Source organism: Lygodium microphyllum, chromosome 7 (genome assembly GCF_053477565.2).
Source record: "Lygodium microphyllum isolate KBCC chromosome 7, Lygodium_microphyllum_v1.1.10, whole genome shotgun sequence".
NCBI lineage: Eukaryota > Viridiplantae > Streptophyta > Polypodiopsida > Schizaeales > Lygodiaceae > Lygodium > Lygodium microphyllum.
The window spans coordinates 20,426,050-20,443,825 of NC_141141.1; the positions used below are offsets into that span (position 1 = coordinate 20,426,050).

Below are 17,776 nucleotides of genomic sequence, written 5' to 3' on the forward strand. Positions count from 1 at the left end.
AAAAATACTGTGTATGGCAAACACTGGCTTGAGAAGAGAAACTCAAGAAACACAAATGATGAAGCAATCAATCATGCTAAGTGAAGTGAATTTGATGGGAGCCATAGCTCAAAAGATACCTTGGAACAAGGAGAGTACCGAAGAAGCCTTTGAGCGTGTAAATGTAGGTCTGAGACCAAACCTAGTTGCTAGAGAGTGACACCAACTGATGTGGATGGTGCCATGTTGCCAAACGCAAGGTCCATTGGGGGTTGATGCTGATAGCAATTGGAGTTGGAGGTTGCCAAATGTTGAAGGAGCCACTAGAATGCCAAATGCAAGATCCCGGGCTTTAGGATGATGTCCATAGATGAAGGTAACCTCCTTGATAGCCAAACACACGTAGTTGGATGATGCTTGGAGTAGGTGCACTGTCTCCTGATGATGGAAGGGGCATAAATTGACAACTGTAAGGTCCACCAGTCTCTCGCGATGATGCCAGTTGAGGATATGACCCCGAGGTCGAGGAGCAGCAGCCAAGAAGCCAACCGCAGGTTCTAACTGCCTACAATGTTGACACTAACTGATGGAGGAAGATGCTAGCTAAGGAGAAAGCCATTGCCACACTAACCAAAAGGTCTCATGAATGAACGAAAGAGTGTGTAGCGGAGTGGTGAATGAATGTGTGGTGCCATATATATAGTCACAAATAGTCTTGAGTCTCACCCATTGAAGTCTCTCAAGTGGTGCTGTGGCGGGAGGCACTGAGAGATCCTTTTTGGGGCTAGAAAAAGAAACCTGGAATGGGAATAAAGAAGGGAACTGAATTGAATGATGTGGTCTCTCAATATCCTCTCTGAAGCCCAAAAAGGAGCACGCGAGAGAGAAATGAAATGATATATTAATGTCTACAAAAGGCCAAAATGACCTATGAGACCATGAGTTACAATCATGTGTATGATGGTACAATTGTCTGGGCAAAATATGTAGCACAAAGCAAAATAAGAAAGGAAATTAACTATGGTTGTGTGTAAATCATAGAGCTCTATCTAGTAACAATGAGCTCCAAATGGTACAATCTCATGTGGGTATGGAGGGCCTAGCTCTAGCCCGAGCAATAATACCTTGTATCCGCCTATTAAGGTGTCGTCGGTGTTCGTGTCAAGACCTAGGACGTCTGGATCGGCTAAGCTGAACGGCTCGATCAATCAGTACTCCTTGTGTGTGTGTGGACTGTGGCGGTGAGAGAGGCTCTCGTGTGGATTGTGGCTATAATTGTATTGAAGTCTTTTGAGTCTCTTTTGCAAAGAAGTCTGTGAGCTGCCTCTGTGAAGGGCCATGATGTCTTGGAGCAGTTGTACTCTTGAGGCGCATGTCACGAAGCCGTCGTATCTCAAGGAGAGAGAGAGAGAGAGAGAGAGAGAGAGAGAGAGGAAGTCCTAGCCACGAAGCTTGGACTGAAAATCAAAGGCTCAACCCTCCAATTGAGGTAGCTCCTTTACAAATGATAAGTGCTCGAAGGAGAGCCTCCAAATGGTGATGGGTGAAGAACTTCAAGGTGAGTAGGGACCCCCTTTGAAAGTTGAGAAGTAGGAACCCCCTCAGAAGCCATAGAAGTAGTAGGAGCCCCCTTTAAGGGCGATGGAAGAGGAGCCCCCTCTAAATCCCCCTTTGAGATAGATAGGGAATTGAAACACTTATGGATTATGGACTCTGAAACATCTGATGATGAATGAAGTGTCCCAGATGGTGCAATAGGAGGTATCTGGAGCTATAATGAAATAGAAGTCTGAGAACAACCAAAGGTGCTCTTCTGAACAGTAGAAGAGGGTGGGGAAAGGTGAGGCTCGAGCTGATCCAAGGGTGGGTACAAGTTGTGGTCTTGTAGTGGAGTGGATTGGGAAGTCGTGGGCCGTGGGACCTGAAAAAAGGTGGGGGAAACCTTTATAGTGCAGTGCGTGGTCTTCAGGAGGTCTTACCATCTTGTGAGGGCTTAAAGCTTGTGTTAGCTCATGAGGAATTAGGGTTTGTTTGATCAGTCATTGCCTCGAGCGTAGAACTTTGAGAGGTTATGTAGAATGGCCTCTTTAGCCCAAAAAGGTGAAATGACACAAGGAGTGCTTGGTAGAAGATGCATACACTTTGGTGGGGTAGCAAGCAAAGGTCAAAGTCAACAGTCTTTGATGGTATGACCATTTTTGCCACACTAAGAGCACCTATGGATTGCCCATTAGGAGGAGCGATAACAATGAAGCAATGGACAATGCTAATCGAAGTTACTCTAATACAAGGGAGCTGTAGCTTGAAAGATGCCCTAGAGCAAGGAGATTGCTAAAGAAGCCTATGAGTGTGCAAATATAGGTTTGGGACTAAGGTCCACTCCTATAGAGTGATGCCATTTGATGTGGATGGTGCCACGTTGCCAAATGCAAGGTCCAATGGCTACGGATGCTGATGGCACTTGGAGGTGAAGGTTGTTAGATATTGAAGGAGCCACCAAAATGCAAAATGCAAGATGCAAGGCCTTATGATGATGTCGACAGATGAAGGTGGCCTCCTTGAGAGCCAAATGTAGGCATCTGGAAGACACTTGGTGTAGGTGCAGTGTTGCATAATGATGGAAGGGGCAGAAATTGAGAAACGCAAGGTCGACCTACTTTTGGAGATGAGGATCCCAGTTGAGGATGTGATGCTAGGTGGAGCAGCAGCCAGGAAGCCAAACACAAGAGTCAATTTCCTAAAATGTTAAGGCCAATTGATGGAGGAAGACTCCAGTTAAGGAGGATGCCATTACTACGATAAACGTAGATCTAGGAAGGAGATGATTGGGGCTTCGCAATGGGAAGGGGTGGAGATGGTGGAAGGAGAGAGGAGAAACCAAGGTGTCATGAATGAACGAAAGAGTTTATAGTGGAGTGGTGAATGAATGGGTGGTGCTGTACATATAGGCACATTCTTGGTTCTGGCCCTCTGAAGTCTCTCGAGTGGTGCTTCGACTCTCTCCGAAGGCGCCTAGAAACCCTTTCTGGTATTGGAAATGGAAAGCAAAAATGGGAATGAAAAAGAGAACTGAATTGAATGATATGGTTTGCCAACATGGAGTGATTTGATAGAAAGAGTGAACATATGAGTGAATGAAGTCTCAAATGAAGGCAGTCAATGCCCTATTTATGGGCACATACAATCTCAAGTGGCATTGTAGAATGTGGGTGCCCAACCGTTTGGAGCTATAAGAGTGAAACTAGAATGAATTAATGAAAATAAATGCAATTAATGAATGGGTTTCTCAATCCCCTCTCTCAGGCCCAAAATGAAGCAATAAGAGGAAATGAAATGAAATGATATATTAATGTTTGCATAAGACTAAAATGACCTATGAGACCGTGAGTTATCAATATGTTTATGATGGTACAAGAGGGAGAGAGAATGCACCTTGTTATCCAAGTGTTCCACTTGTAAGGAACAATAGACATGATAGAAGCTGTGACTCCATGGTGGAGGGAATACGAAGGGCTAGCCATCAAGTGATGGTTGAAATATCTAATGCCTTGAACTTGGTAGAACTCATAGATCTTGGGTATCTATAGGTGGGATGGCATAGAGATGTCAACCATCCAAGAAGGTAAAGGGTTCTTTACAGGGGTGTGAAGAACCGACTAATGAGTCGGGAACCCCCTTTGAAATTGAAGGAATTGGATAACCCTTTGAAGTAGAAGAAATGTGATCCCTTATGAATCCAACTTAGAGAGAGAGGGAGGGAGGGAGGGAGGGAGGGAGGGAGGGAGGGAGGGAGGGAGGGAGGGAGGGAGGGAGGGAGAGAGAGAGAGAGAGAGAGAGAGAGAGAGAGAGAGAGAGAGAGAGAGAGAGAGAGAGAGAGAGAGAGAATGGGTGTGGACGTCGCGAGGCTGTCGATGGCGGACCGTGGTCGCTGCCGTTTGCCCTTCGTTGGGTGAGCTTGTCCGTCGCCTGTCCTGGGTGCGGGGGTCCCTGCCGTCGCCTCTCCGTCATGTGGCCCCGCGTTTCCTACATCCTGCCCCTGAGCATCGCCCTGTTCCGTCCCGCCTTGTATACTGCCGGTCGCGCTGCCATGTCTGCAGCCGCCCCGTCTCCGTTGCCTGTGCTGCTGTTCAAGGCTCCGCCTACGTGTGCTTGTCCGTTCCTGCAGAGGCTCCCGCTCTTGTAAACCCTAAACCTGACGACCTGCGTCTGCTTGTCCTTTCCTGCAGAGGCGCCCAGCTCTTGTAAACCCTAAACCTGACTGTTGTCAGAGAGGCAGCGTCCCGGACAGCGTGCCCACTGATCTGTATAAAAAGAGAGAGAGAGAGAGAGAGAGAGAGAGAGAGAGAGAGAGAGAGAGAGAGAGAGAGAGAGAGAGAGAGAGAGAGAGAGAGAGAGAGAGAGAGAGAGAGAGAGAGAGAGAGAGAGAGAGAGAGAGAGAGAGAGAGAGAGAGAGAGAGAGAGAGAGAGAGAGAGAGAGAGAGAGAGAGAGAGAGAGAGAGAGAGAGAGAGAGAGAGAGAGAGAGAGAGAGAGAGAGAGAGAGAGAGAGAGAGAGAGAGAGAGAGAGAGAGAGAGAGAGAGAGAGAGAGAGAGAGAGAGAGAGAGAGAGAGAGAGAGAGAGAGAGAGAGAGAGAGAGAGAGAGAGAGAGAGAGAGAGAGAGAGAGAGAGAGAGAGAGAGAGAGAGAGAGAGAGAGAGAGAGAGAGAGAGAGAGAGAGAGAGAGAGGTCCCGTCGCCCTGTGCTACCTCGGACGCCTGTCTGGCTGCCTGATCTTGACGCCCTGTGCTACCTCGGACGCCTGTCTGGCTGCCTGATCTTGACGCCCCTCGCCTGTCCCGTCGCCTGCCCCGCCGCCTGCACTGTCGCCTGCCTCTGAAGCCCCGTGGGCTCTGCGCCTGTGCTTCGCCCTTTCGCCCTGTGCGTTAGGGTTTTTGCTGACGCCTGGCCCCTGCCCTGCACCCCCGACTCTCCCCCTTTGCCATCGACTGCCCGCCCTGTGCTCCACCCTCCCGCCCTTGCACTGTTAGGGTTGTGCCCTGCCGCGCGGCTTCTTGGGACAGGTTGCGACTGCGGAGGACAAGGTTGCGTTTCCCGCTCTCCACCGCGCGTCAGTCCTCCTTCGAGATCCGATCGTGATACAAGATGACTGGTCTGGATTTGGATTTCATAGACCAAACAGTGGCAGCACTTGGTCCGGATTCTGATACTGAGGAACCTGAGGATATGGTTCCGTGCACCGAAGAGATGCCCCCTGGTCTTGACATCCAGCCTACGGGTAAACGTACCAAGCATACTTCGGAAGAGATAGTGGTTCATCAGGATCGTTCCTATGCTCAGGTTGCTTCGGATTCTGTGGAATCTCAGGATGTTGACTGGGAACATTTGCTGGAATTTGCCAACACTCTGCTTGGCGATTATGTTCAACATAATCAGGAAGTCTTTTCTGACTTTGCACCTGGCGATGTTCTGGAAGCCATTGTGGACCCAAAAACTGTCCTAAGCTCCTTTTCGGTGTTTCATGATCGCGCTGTGATACTCTTCTTCACTGGTCGAATCCCACTGCTTTCCCGTATTCAGCCAGTGGCTGCACAATCTGCTACAAGGGGAATGTGTTGAAGAGATTTTTGTTGGGCCTCGAGGTTTTTTTGAGGTCCTGTTGAAATCTAAGACGCACCGTGCTGCTCTCCTATCTAAACTGCCTTTGTTTTTTGATCGCCGGTTGGTTCATGTTGTTCCATGGCGCCCAATGGCAGATTTTCAGCGTCTGCTGCAACGTGAATGCCCTGTGTGGGTAGAGGTGGAAAATTGTCCGGCTGTCTATTGGCCACTGTTGAAGGATGCTATGGCCGCTGTGGGCACTGTTCTGGTCCCTCCAAGTCTAAGGGCTGTGAATCGCAACCGGTTGTGTATGTTATGGGACACTGCAAGGAAAAGGCCGGCTTGGTTACGTCTCAATTGCTCTGGCATGCATCTGTTACACTTTCGTTTGAAATGGGGCAATTTTGTAGGACATTGCTTTTCCTGTGGACAATTGGGGCATTTTATGGCCGAATGCCCGGAGCAGCAACACACTTCAGATGTTGGCCATGTTGCGCCGCCCATGGAAGATATTGTGTGTGATGCTCCGTTGCTGGATACTATCCACCCGCCTTAAGTTCTGGACAAAGGTAAACAACAGGTTTCGGGTCTGGATTCCCGTGCCACTGATTGGGTTGAAGTACGTGCAAAGAAAGGCAACAGGGTTGTTGCTGGCATGGAGAATACTATGCCTACTACCTTACAAGATTCCATGCGTACCTATATGCGCAGGAAGGAAATGTTGTCTTCAGAGCGCTCTGCTCCTGCTATGGTTTCCTTTGCCCCCGTCCTCAGCCCGCCAGGAAAATGTATTCGGATCGTCCAAAGGGTCCACCTGCTAAGCTGGCTTTTGATACCAGAGGCAACGTCATTACCTTGTGGGATCGTTGTTATCCCCGTTCCATCCCCAAGCCAGCAGATATGCCGTCTACCTCCAAATCTGGTCCTCAGAACTCTTTTGCTGTGTTGGTGGATTTCTTGGACGAGGGAGTCCTGGACATTCTCGCAGAAAAAGTCAAATCGAGGCAAGCTGTGCCTCGTACCTGATTTTGTTTTGAATACACATGAAAATAGCCACGTGGAATGTGCGAGGAATTTGTTCTCGACACAAGCAACATGCCATGTGGACTGTATTGTATGAGAATCAGTGGGATGTCCTGTGCGTTGTTGAGCACAAGAGTCACGGAGAAGCCGGAAAAGTTGTGGATTGCCATGGCTTTCGTTTGTTCTATGCAGGGACATAGGCCATGCATTATTCGGGTGTGCTCATGATTGTACATGACAAATATCAGCCTATTCTTATTAAAAATGATGTACATGGCCACTTTCTGGTGATTGAAATTTTATTCGAAGGGGAGATCTTATGGTTACTTGGCCTCTATGCTCCGAATGATCCGTTATCTCGTCGGGAGCTTTGGCAGACTTTGCAGACCTCCTTGTCACTTGGCAGATGGGGCTTCTTGATGGGGGATTTCAATATGTGTGTTGATTCTTCCCAGTCCACATCGGAGCATTCGGTAATGGATGCGCCGGAAAGTCGTATGTGGCATCAGTTGGCTCTTGCTGTTCTTAAGCAAGATCTCTGGTCCTGGCTACACTCGTCTTCTACAGGGTTTACTTTCCATTCTGCCCAGTATGCAACAACATGGTCGCGGTTGGACCGCATATACATCATGCAGAATGATGATTTTCTTCCCGAGATGTTTAAAATGAAAGTGTTGCAGCAATATGCCTTGTCGGACCATTTCCCTCTGCAGCTTGAGCTGCTTGCACAACCCATTGCACCTTTCAAGCAATTTCTGGAGAGACTCCCTTTGCATTTCAACTCGTCTTACTTGAAGCATGCAATCTTTCAGGGCTATATGCAGCAATTGATTGATAGATTCTTCTTGGACTTCTCCTCTTAGGGCACTGCTTCATTTGAAAGATTGCTCTCTAATGTGCAGCGGGTTGCTCGGCAGTATGGGATCTATCATGCCTCTCTTTGTCGGCGGCGTCGACAAGCAGCGGAGGATCTGCTGGCTTTGGTTCGTTCTCTGCTGGTGGACACTCCGGATGATGCATTTCTGCTAGCACTGGCAATGCGGGTGGCTGATCTTATTAAAGAGTTTCAGTTGAAATCGTATCAGCAGGCCAAATTGCAACATCTGACGGAGACTTTGTAAGATAGTGCTTGTCAGACTCATAAGTTCTTTCGAGCTCTCCATGCCTCTCCTGCTCGAGAGAATATGACCAGACTCGAGGATGCAGAAGGCCACCTTATCGTGGATCCGCAGACTATTGTGCATATGTGCAGGAATTATTTCCGCGGCCTTCTTGGTTCCACTTCTCCACCTTCAGCCCAAATTACTTAGGCGCGTTCGGTTTTTTATGACCTGGTTTGCAATCAAGTTCCGCAGGACATGCAAGCTACAATGGAGTCAGATATTTGTGAGGTAGAGGTTATGGACGTTTTGTTACACTTGCCCAAGGATAAAAGTCCCGGTTGGGATGGTCTCACCAATGAGTTCTTTGAGGCTTTTGCTACCCAACTGGCGAAACCATTGAAGGCGTTGTTTCAGCAGGTGTGGGAAACAGGGATCATGCCTTCCTCATGGAAAGAAGGACTTATTAAACTGCTTCCAAAGGTTCCTTCGCCGTCTACGTTGAAACCCTCTCTAGTATGGTTTCATTAAGGGCCGAAACATTTTGCACAATGTATTAAATGCACAACTGGCAATTGACTATGCAAGGCATTCTAATCAGGAGGTCGTACGGATTCAACTGGACCTGGAAAAGGCTTTTGACTATCTGGACTGGTCTTTCGTTGCTGAACTTATGTCTGCTATGGGCTTTGGTGCTCGGATGTCTCGTCTAATCTACACCATCAGTGCTACGGCGTTTTCGCGAGTCATGCTGAATGGAGGTGTTACTGAGCCATTTGTCCTTGCCCGCTCTGTCAGACAGGGGTGCCCTTTGAGCCCTCTCTTCTTTGCCCTTGCGACTCATCCAGTTCTTTCGATGTTATCTCATATGGCAGCTTCTACTCAGTTGGCCGGATTGTCACTTCCTACTGGACAGCAATTCATTAGTCAATCCTTGGCTGATGATAGCTTTATGATTTTGCGTGCGGACAAGGATAACCTACGAAACGAATTGGATGTTTGGGCTCTCTTTGGTCAGGCGTCCGACCTTCGCATCAATGCGTTCAAATCAGCCATTCTCAGCTGCACGGAGTCGGATTTGCAGTCCTTGGACTGGCAGGGTATGGTTGTTCCTCGTGGCTCCATTGTCAGGCATCTTGGGTACCCTTTGGGTGTTGATATTCCCCCAAAGCAGCTTCTGCAGTGGATTTCTGAGAAAATGGTGGCTAAGTTTCTGTATTGGAAGTCTCAGGCCTGGCCCTTCCATGTTCGCCTCAAAGTAGCCCAGACAATTATGTTGCCAATGCTCACATATTTCTTGCCATTGCTGCTCTGGACTTCTACGACTCTGAATGCTCTTACTCAGTCTATTCGTTTCATGCTATGGAAGAAGGACTCATTGCATGCAGGTATTTCCTGGATTTCTTGGTTGCATGCGTGCACCCCCAAACACATGGGTGGAGGAGCTATTTTAGATGCCCAAACTCACATGCTGGCACTCCGTTGGTCTCTTTTCGCCATGTGCTCGGATCATCATCCGTGGATCGTTATAGCCCGTTATTTCCTTGAGGACCATGGGCTTCTGGATGGCAATACCCAAATCCGGAGTTCTTGGTGGCATGTTCTTAATGCTGATTCGTGGTTCTCCAGTTCTTCTTCATTGCTGCTTACTCATTTGGTATGTTCCTGGAAACTGGTCCTCCAGAAGGCTCAGTGGCATCCAGCAGAGGATCGCTTAGCTACTAACTCTTTTCAATCAGAATTGCTGGCAGTCTCGCGTTTACTTTCATGGGAAGGTAGACACGAGCTTAGACCACAATTCAACCGGATGGCACGTTTGGGCTTATCTTCAGTCGCGGATGCCACCCTTGCCAGTCGCAATGTGCTAATATCGTTTCGTACAGCTAGGAGGCTTTTCAGGATCCCTCGTGGATATAGGCATTTATGGGAACAGCTTTTGACGGTGCTCCAGAGCAGACAACCCTTTCCTGCCCTTGCTTCGGATCATCCCTGGCAGGATTGGGACTTAGAAGGCCGGCTGAATTTAAGCAAAGCTTCTATTAACCAGGTGTATCATCTTCTGATTAACGATCATCAATGGCTGGTTACTAAAGCGAATGCTTTATGGGGATTGCGTAAATCCCGGTCATGGTGGAGGACAACTGTGATGGAGGGCTGGTTGAACAAGACACCCTTCAAATATAAGGTCTTTCTTTGGAGAGTGATGATTGGTGGTCTTTCGCTTGCTTCAGCTCTTTCCAAGCGACGAATCTCCAATGGCAACTGTTTCTTTTGCACCACTACTGTGGAATCCGCCCGGCACCTATTTATTTCTTGCCCCATCGCTAAGAAAGTCTGGTTATTTTTGTCGGCTGTTTGGCGAGGGGTGGTTGGTTTCACCCTACGCCCCTTTGATTGGGTTTTTGGGCAGCCCAAATACCCCACTCCGGCACAGCCTCATATGAAGCTCATGTATTACTTTCTTCGATATTGGGGCTGTTGGCATAACTGGACCATTCGGAATGCTTTTCTTTTTGATTCCGCCTATAATGTTCAGCGGCATAGCGGCATATTGCTAGGCTTAAGAGCCTCTTGTATTGGCAGTTAGATCTTCTCCAGCATTCTGACATGCTCTCTAGGGAGGACTTATGTCCCTGGCATATGGCAATTTCCTCCGCGTCTTTGCCATGACTTTGTAACTTGTAGTACTGGAACCTCTTCACATGATGGCTTAGATTGTCATCATATATCTTGTAATCAAGTAATCTTGTATTTTTTTCGTAATTAATACAATTACCTTTTACGAAGAGAGAGAGAGAGAGAGAGAGAGAGAGAGAGAGAGAGAGAGAGAGAGAGAGAGAGATCATGGATCATGGATCATGGATCATGGCCTCTTGAGAGCTCATAGTTGCCAAGGGTTTCAGAAACGGGAGGTATGAAATGGGTTTCCAAAGTTTCATGTGAGTTTCGTAAAACGTAAGAAACAAGTTTCTTTTGTGATGGAAATTATTGAAATTTTATATGCTTATAAAAATACTTCTAGCCCCATGGACCATGGGAAAACATATTTTGAACCTAATTCAATATTGTATACTGAATCTAAGTGAACAATCAATAGAGCAACAATTTACAGAATACATATACGGTACATGGTATTGTAGGATCCTTTGTCTAGATTTAGTATTTCATGAATATAAAAGAAGCATGATGCCATATATTTGCTCAAACATAGAAACTGCAATCAATGTCAAAATAGCAATACCAATGTATGTTTCTAAATGGGATTAAAATGAATCAGTGGACCATTTGACATGCAACACAATCTTTAGCTCCACTTTGCGAGGATTGAATCGTCTATTAATCATTGGATTGTGATTTATGAAGGCTCTTCATAGCTTAAGCCTTAGTTATTGTCGGACATTATCAAATAAAAAACGTTAAGTTAAAAAAAAAATCGTCCAAGGAAACGATGAGGTTTTTAGTATGGTTGATCATCGGACATTATTAAATTAAAAACATGTTTTTTAAAAACGTTTTTATAAAAAATGTCGTTTGAAAAAAACGTCTTTGGAAAAATGTAGGTCGAAAAAACGTCTTTAAGAAAAATGTCTGATGTGATTGTCGTTTGTTTTCCAACATGAAAAAACATTAACTTGGTTAAAACGAATTCAGTCGTTTCTAATGTTTATGAAATAGGCTGATGTTTCGGAAGTTTCCTAACATTAGAAAAGCGTTTCTTGGCAACTATGTGAGGCTCTAATGATGAAGGAAATGCCAGCGACAGCGCCAAAGAAGGTATTTGGGGCTGCAATGGAATAGAAGCTAGGCAGCTCTTAGAGGTGGTTGCCTTGGCAAGTACTCCTAGTAGGTGGTTGCGAGCAATGGCAAGGTCTTTGTCAAGATTAGTTCTAGACATTTTCAAACTGTATCTTAACGAATTTGTCCTTGTATTCGTTGATGACATCCTAGCCTATTCCAAAGAAGAAGAAGATCATCTGAACCACCTCGGAATCGTCCTTGAAGCTTTGAGGGCAAATAAGCTTTATGCCAAGTGGAGCAAATGTGCCTTCTTAAAAACGAGGATCGGGTAGCTAGGTTTCATTGTTTTAGTGGAGCGAACCTTGGTGGAGCCAGCTAAAGTAAGAGATGTCGAGGAGTGGCCACCTCCTTAGATTTTGAGAAATGCAAGGATTCCTAGTGCGCATAAGATGGTACGGTATTTTCATCAAAGACTATACCCTTATTGCCACTTTCATGACCAAACTTCTGAAGAAGCAAATGAAGATAATATGGACTCCTATAGAGCAAGAAAGCGTAGATGGAAATTCAAGACAAATGCCTGTAATATAACCTTCTTCTACTTCTGCTCAGGTCGGTGTTCCACAAACATCATTCCTAAGTCCTTCAGTCACGCTTGGTAGTATAATACATGTGGTTTCTTTATTGATGGGTCTCTTTGCAACTACTCTCTTTGAGTATACTCAATGCCTTCATTCCCTGTGTTGCACAAGTAGTTGGGTAAGGTTCTATTTGTTATTGAGTGTGAGAGCAAAGACTCCTTTTTGATGTTAAGGGATCCTTGTGCTATTTACTTATTTTTGAAGATACATTAGGATGTTTGATCCATTTACACCAAATGGATTCGAACTCTCAACTGTATCCTTGTCAAGCTATACTTTACCGTTAAGCTATTTTCGCTGGCTCTCTTAGTGCCTTGGCTCTTAAGTTAATTGGAATCATTGATTTGCAATTGACAGTCATTTTTGGCAAGTTCAGACCACCAATCTTTTGCTCGTGTAACGAACAAATATCCACAATTGTGATTTGAGATACACAAGTAAGGTGACATTTGGCTAATGATTTTGGGTGTTGGTTGCAAATGCTTGTACAAATGACTTTGGAAGGTTGGGCTCTCGGCTTCTATGTTTAAGAGTTGTTGGAAAAATGAACTTGAATCTCCACAAAGGATCACGAAATACATGCAAAACAAGACTGCCCTGTTTGATCTGCGAATGTTATTTTTTGGTCCATCACATTCTTTGTAGGATGAGTAATGAATATCATTGAAAACTAAAGGAATATCTCTGAGCAGAATGAGAGCCAAATATTCAATGGACACACTTAGTGTTGAAACTTGCTCTACGAGAAAAGTAGAGTTAAAACAAAAAATTACAATCTAGGGTCCTGTATGGTTAGAAAGAGTTCATCTTGATAGGTGACCTTAGTGTAACTACAGGAGATAATAGAAAGAATTAAACTAAAGAAGTCTTGATTTACAATGGAGCTGATCCTGGTAGGTGTCTTGGAGTTATTGTAATGCATGAATTGCTGTTTGTTTGCAAAGTCCCTACTGGATCTGATAGCTGTATGGTGCTATAGATGCTGTGCTATTGATCTATTATACTGTTCAGTTCACAACTTTGTATGAATTATGTAGCTAACTCTTTGTTAAATGCCTTCATTGGGCTGTTTTATGTTCCTTAAATTAGCCTCTCATGCATGAGTGGAACTTTTAGGGTTTTTGGTCTTCAAATAGTAGCTAAGGTCCATATGTTGCTGCCCAGCGACTGTTGGATCAGCTTTCTGAAGAATCTGTCATGCGCTTTAATGTTTGCCAGTTTGGAGATAAGTTATTGAGTTCAGTCTGATCAGAATATAAGAAGGTTTACCCTAAAGTTTTCTCTATTGAAATGGCAGTGCTGATCACATTTAACTTTCTTTGTGTTCTTTTCCTCACAGATAACATAATTTGTTTATCCTGAGTAAAACATTATATACAATTGAGTGATTCATTAATAATTTCAACATATCCGGGAGGGAAATTGTGGATAGGGTTTGAATAATGGATGATGTCATGGACTTGGTAGTCGTAATATGTCCTGTTAAGATTATATTGCTATGTGTATATGAAGATGTTGGGAGGCTAGTGAATGTCCTACATATTACTAATGACTTGTTCCTAATTTAAATTTCAGGGATTTTTTGAGCTCGGAGAAAAGTTTGGTTCTTTCTTCCTCTTTTTTGGAGCCAGAAGATGAGAGCAAACCGGCTTTCAGATTGTCAAAGCTGAGCATCCTCCAAGATGCAGTCAATAGTGTGAATAGCAACTTCTTGCAGAAATATCTTGTATGTAGTCATATGCATGGTTCATGCGGTGTTTTCTATCAATTTGGTAGTTTTGTGTCTTTTTGAATGAAATAATTGTGGTCGTGGATTAACTTCATCTTTTTTACTTTTTCCTCGAGGAGGATAGATAATTTATTAATAAGCACCTCAGCCAAAAGAGGCCAAGGTGCCAGAGTCCCCTGTATTAAGAAAGGCATCTCTCCTTTTCTTGATGCATTCAGAGTCATCTTGCAATGTCACTCCCATGTCCATGAAGCATATGGATGATCTCTCTCTAGATTGTAGAGAGGAACTTTGTTTTGGATATACCTTGTTTCTGAATGAAAATTTACGTGATTGTCCAAATGCACCATGCAATAATAATAGCAAATCAACTTGCATGTGACAATGTAATGATGTCCGCTTTGTTTGTGAGCGGTCTGATGTGGGAATCATCTGCAATTGCTTTCTAGAAATAATGGAAGACTGACTCTTTAACATCCTTGTAGCTGCATGCAATACCTGTGTCTGTGACCCAGGCAACTAAGTCGCTGATTTACCCAGCCACGGATAACAATTATAAGAGTTGTGCTCCCTACTACAAGGGCTCCAGGGATAACAATTCTAAGAGCTCTCCTCCCTACTTCAAGGGCAGGAGGAACAACTTACTAAGCATCTTTGTTGCTACCATGTGCTTGTTTTGAAGGTGAATTTTCTCCAAGGAAAGAAAGAAAAACTTAAATACCTTGTAAAAAAGATCATGAGGTCAAAATATACAAATCGACCATGGTCTATGACTTCAATGATACATGAAAGGTGTGAGAGAAAGTGTAATACAAGACTAAATGAATAGCTACTCAAGTGATCTCTAATGCTAAATCAAGACAATATATGGAACAAGGCGTCAGGATTTCAAGAATAAGGAACCTCTCTTGTTAGCGTGTCTATGGCATGAATACATCTCGCAATACAAATGAACCAAGTGTTAATATTGGCAATTAGGTTGTCATTTCTGAACAATCTCATCAATCCTTGTGCAAATGCTCACAAGAACTGGAGAATGGTTGGCTTCCTTAACAATTGCCGTACCCATGATCTTGGGCCTCTATTCATGGTTCAAGCAACTATCCCCCAAGTCATCATGCCCATGATCTTTAGACTTACGTTTTGGACATTCATGTGCTATATGCCCCTGTGGTTGTTTCAACAACTTTCTTGACACTAGCAAATGATCCTCCAATGCTCCATGAAAGTTCCCTTGAACACCTTGTACAAGTGGCTCATAATCACCAAAAAATGTTTCCTCTTTTTTCGAGTTTCAAGCTTTCAAGGTTTGTTTCATGTTTAGTTTCATTAGCTACCTTGAGGTTTTAAAAAACATTATTTATAAGAATTAAATTTATTATATATTAGTAATATTAGAGGGAAAAATAGACCCTTACAAGTATTATTAGAGTAGGAAAATAGATCGATAAAATGAAAATGCTCATTCCACCCAGATCTCAAACTCAAAAGTTTAAAACCTAAAACCAAAATGTCTATTTCATCTAGCCATTTAGAAATGAGCATCGAGGACTCACAAGTCAAAATGTATAGGCTACAACATACAAGTAGAAAGTGATGTTCATGAGTGAAAACCTTGTGGGGAGGCATTTTCACTTGAGGTGGAGGCTCAAGGTAGAGGAGAAGATGGAGGAGTTTGTGGAAGAGGGCGAGGAATGGGAAGAGGAATAGATGAGATGGGGGTGGAGTGGGAAGAGATGGAGGAGGAGATGTACAAGGAGGAAGTGATGAGGTGCGCAAGGAAGAGTACATAGAAAGAATTTGGTTGTAATAGAAACGCAACCCACGTATTTCTCTAATAAAAGGAACTCTTTAGAAATCTTTTTTGTTTCGTGACCCTATTTTGGTTTCACAAAATCAAACAAAGTAAGAAAAGATGGAGGAGGTGGTTGGGCATGCAAGAGGGTGAAAAAAACGCGAGTTGTAAAAGAAAAACAGCTCGCATGTTTTGCTAATAAAAGAAACCTTTTTTGGAAAAAAATCACTTTTTTAAAGGGGGGTTTTGTGACCTTGTTTCGTGACATGACACGAAATGTTTGTTTAAAGGTTTCGTGTTTTGCTAGGACCAAACACATTTTTTGGTTACTACAATGTGTCTGAAAGGTTATTTGTATGCCAATATTTGTGGGTGCCTTAAAACTCTGATCTGCCCCCAAAATAACTTGGATGTATAGATGGTTGAGGAATCTTCTGCTGTTCATTTAGAACATGCTGCAGAATATGCTCGAATGGACGAATATCTTGTTGAATTGGAGTTTTGTGTACACTCTGCATTATAGGTGATGGTGTATGCAATATTTTTGACATGAAAGATTGCCCATGAGCCTGAGTTGGCTATCTAGAATGTGAAGCAATCTTTTTCCCTTAAACATTGGGAAGTTGCCATGCGAAATTTGGCATGCATGATCAAGAGTTCAGGGGTTCTAAAGCCTATAGAGGAGGCTGAGAATGACAGTTGAGAGAATGGTAAGTTAAACCATTACACACAATATGGGGAGTATGATGGAGAATACCATAGTAACATGGGAGGGGAATGGAAACAAGTTCTAGGTTGGGATTGGGCATGGGTGATGGCGGAAATCATGGAATGGGGACCCTTGTAGATGGGACAATGTATTGGAAATATTAAAAGAGACTTAGTGTTATACATATAGAAAGATAGTGCATAGGAAGAGAATTTTGAATCTTGAAAACATTAATGTGGAGTCTTAATGTGCACGCGCGCGTGTGTGTGTTAACACTGCACGACTATCCCTTATCTATTTTGCTTCCCACCTTGTTAGGGGGATGTGGCTGCTGATTGTCCCTTGGCCGCGTACCCTTGTGAGGGAGACTACATTGGTCTTGTTTTGGGATGCAACCTATAGATGATTCCATTTTGAGACAACGTTTTGGCATCTAGATGATGGTCCCCTTCATTCCTTATCAATATGTCATGATGAGTATGAGAGGGGTAGCATGTGCCACATTGCTTTTGTGGATCTAATCCATGCATTAATTAGTTAGGGTACAAGTGTGCGTATGTAAGACATTAAAGCCAAAGCCCTTATATTTATGACAATAAGGATACTCATGCTCATGTTAGGAGTATGATGTTTGTTACTAGGAGTCCCAATAGCATACTTATTTTAGCCCATTACAATGAGCATGACTTCATAGAGAGGGGTCACAATGTTATCATTGTATAATGAGGATCATGCTTGTACTGATGGAGACAATGATAGGCTCATGCTTATGATGTTAAAGGTTATGAGGATCAAACACATGCTAGAGGGACAGTAGCCTATGACATAGATTGATTCCCTCTCAAGATAACCATGTTATAGAGGAGATTTAGATGTGTCAAGGATAGGCAAAGGATCATATTACAATTGACTTGATTCACAAGAGCAAGTGCTCTAAGAGATGGATGGAGGATTTTGAGTTGATGAAAGTGTCATTCAAACTGTACCTTTGTTGTTGCACTCAAGGGAAAAGTTCAAGGCACCTAAAGTATATGTACTAGCAAGCATGGCGTAGGGTTAGGAGATCTACCATGCTGCTGAGGCATTCAGGGATGGCATAGATCCAAAAAATGGAGACAGTTGATGACCTTGCGATTTTATCATGTCACAGTTTTTAATCTAGTAGTAGGCCCATTTAGGGGCATGAACATGCAATTTTTGCACAAGATCCAAGAGATAGAGGACCTCAGTAATCTGTTTGCAGAACCTGGACTTTTTGATGGCCCAATTCAGGCATGTCCGTTCCTAGTAGATCTAGAACGTAGGAAATGCTATAGTAGTAATTGGCAAGAGCATAGTAGGGCGAACTAGTGATCACTTCTTGAGCCTATAATCTCATAGATAGCCTTTACTTAGTTGGGGTTTTAGCTCATGATCTTAACAACCATGATATGTCATGACTTGTGAACGTGGTAGGATAGAGATGT

At 44.0% G+C, this 17,776-nt stretch overlaps 1 protein-coding gene across 4 annotated transcripts in view; it reads left to right on the forward strand.

Moving 5' to 3' along the window:
• SAR1 (SUPPRESSOR OF AUXIN RESISTANCE1) overlaps positions 1–17,776 on the forward strand; it is a 123,278-nt gene that overhangs the window by 90,971 nt on the left and 14,531 nt on the right. For all 4 annotated transcript variants that reach the window (XR_015691280.1, XM_087681147.1, XM_087681145.1 and 1 more), the window contains exon 23: positions 13,653–13,803. Coding sequence is in view for 3 of the 4 variants with exons in the window: in XM_087681147.1 (XP_087537273.1) it covers positions 13,653–13,803 (151 nt within the window). In the remaining variant the exon portion in view is untranslated. The remainder of the gene's footprint in view (positions 1–13,652; positions 13,804–17,776) is intronic.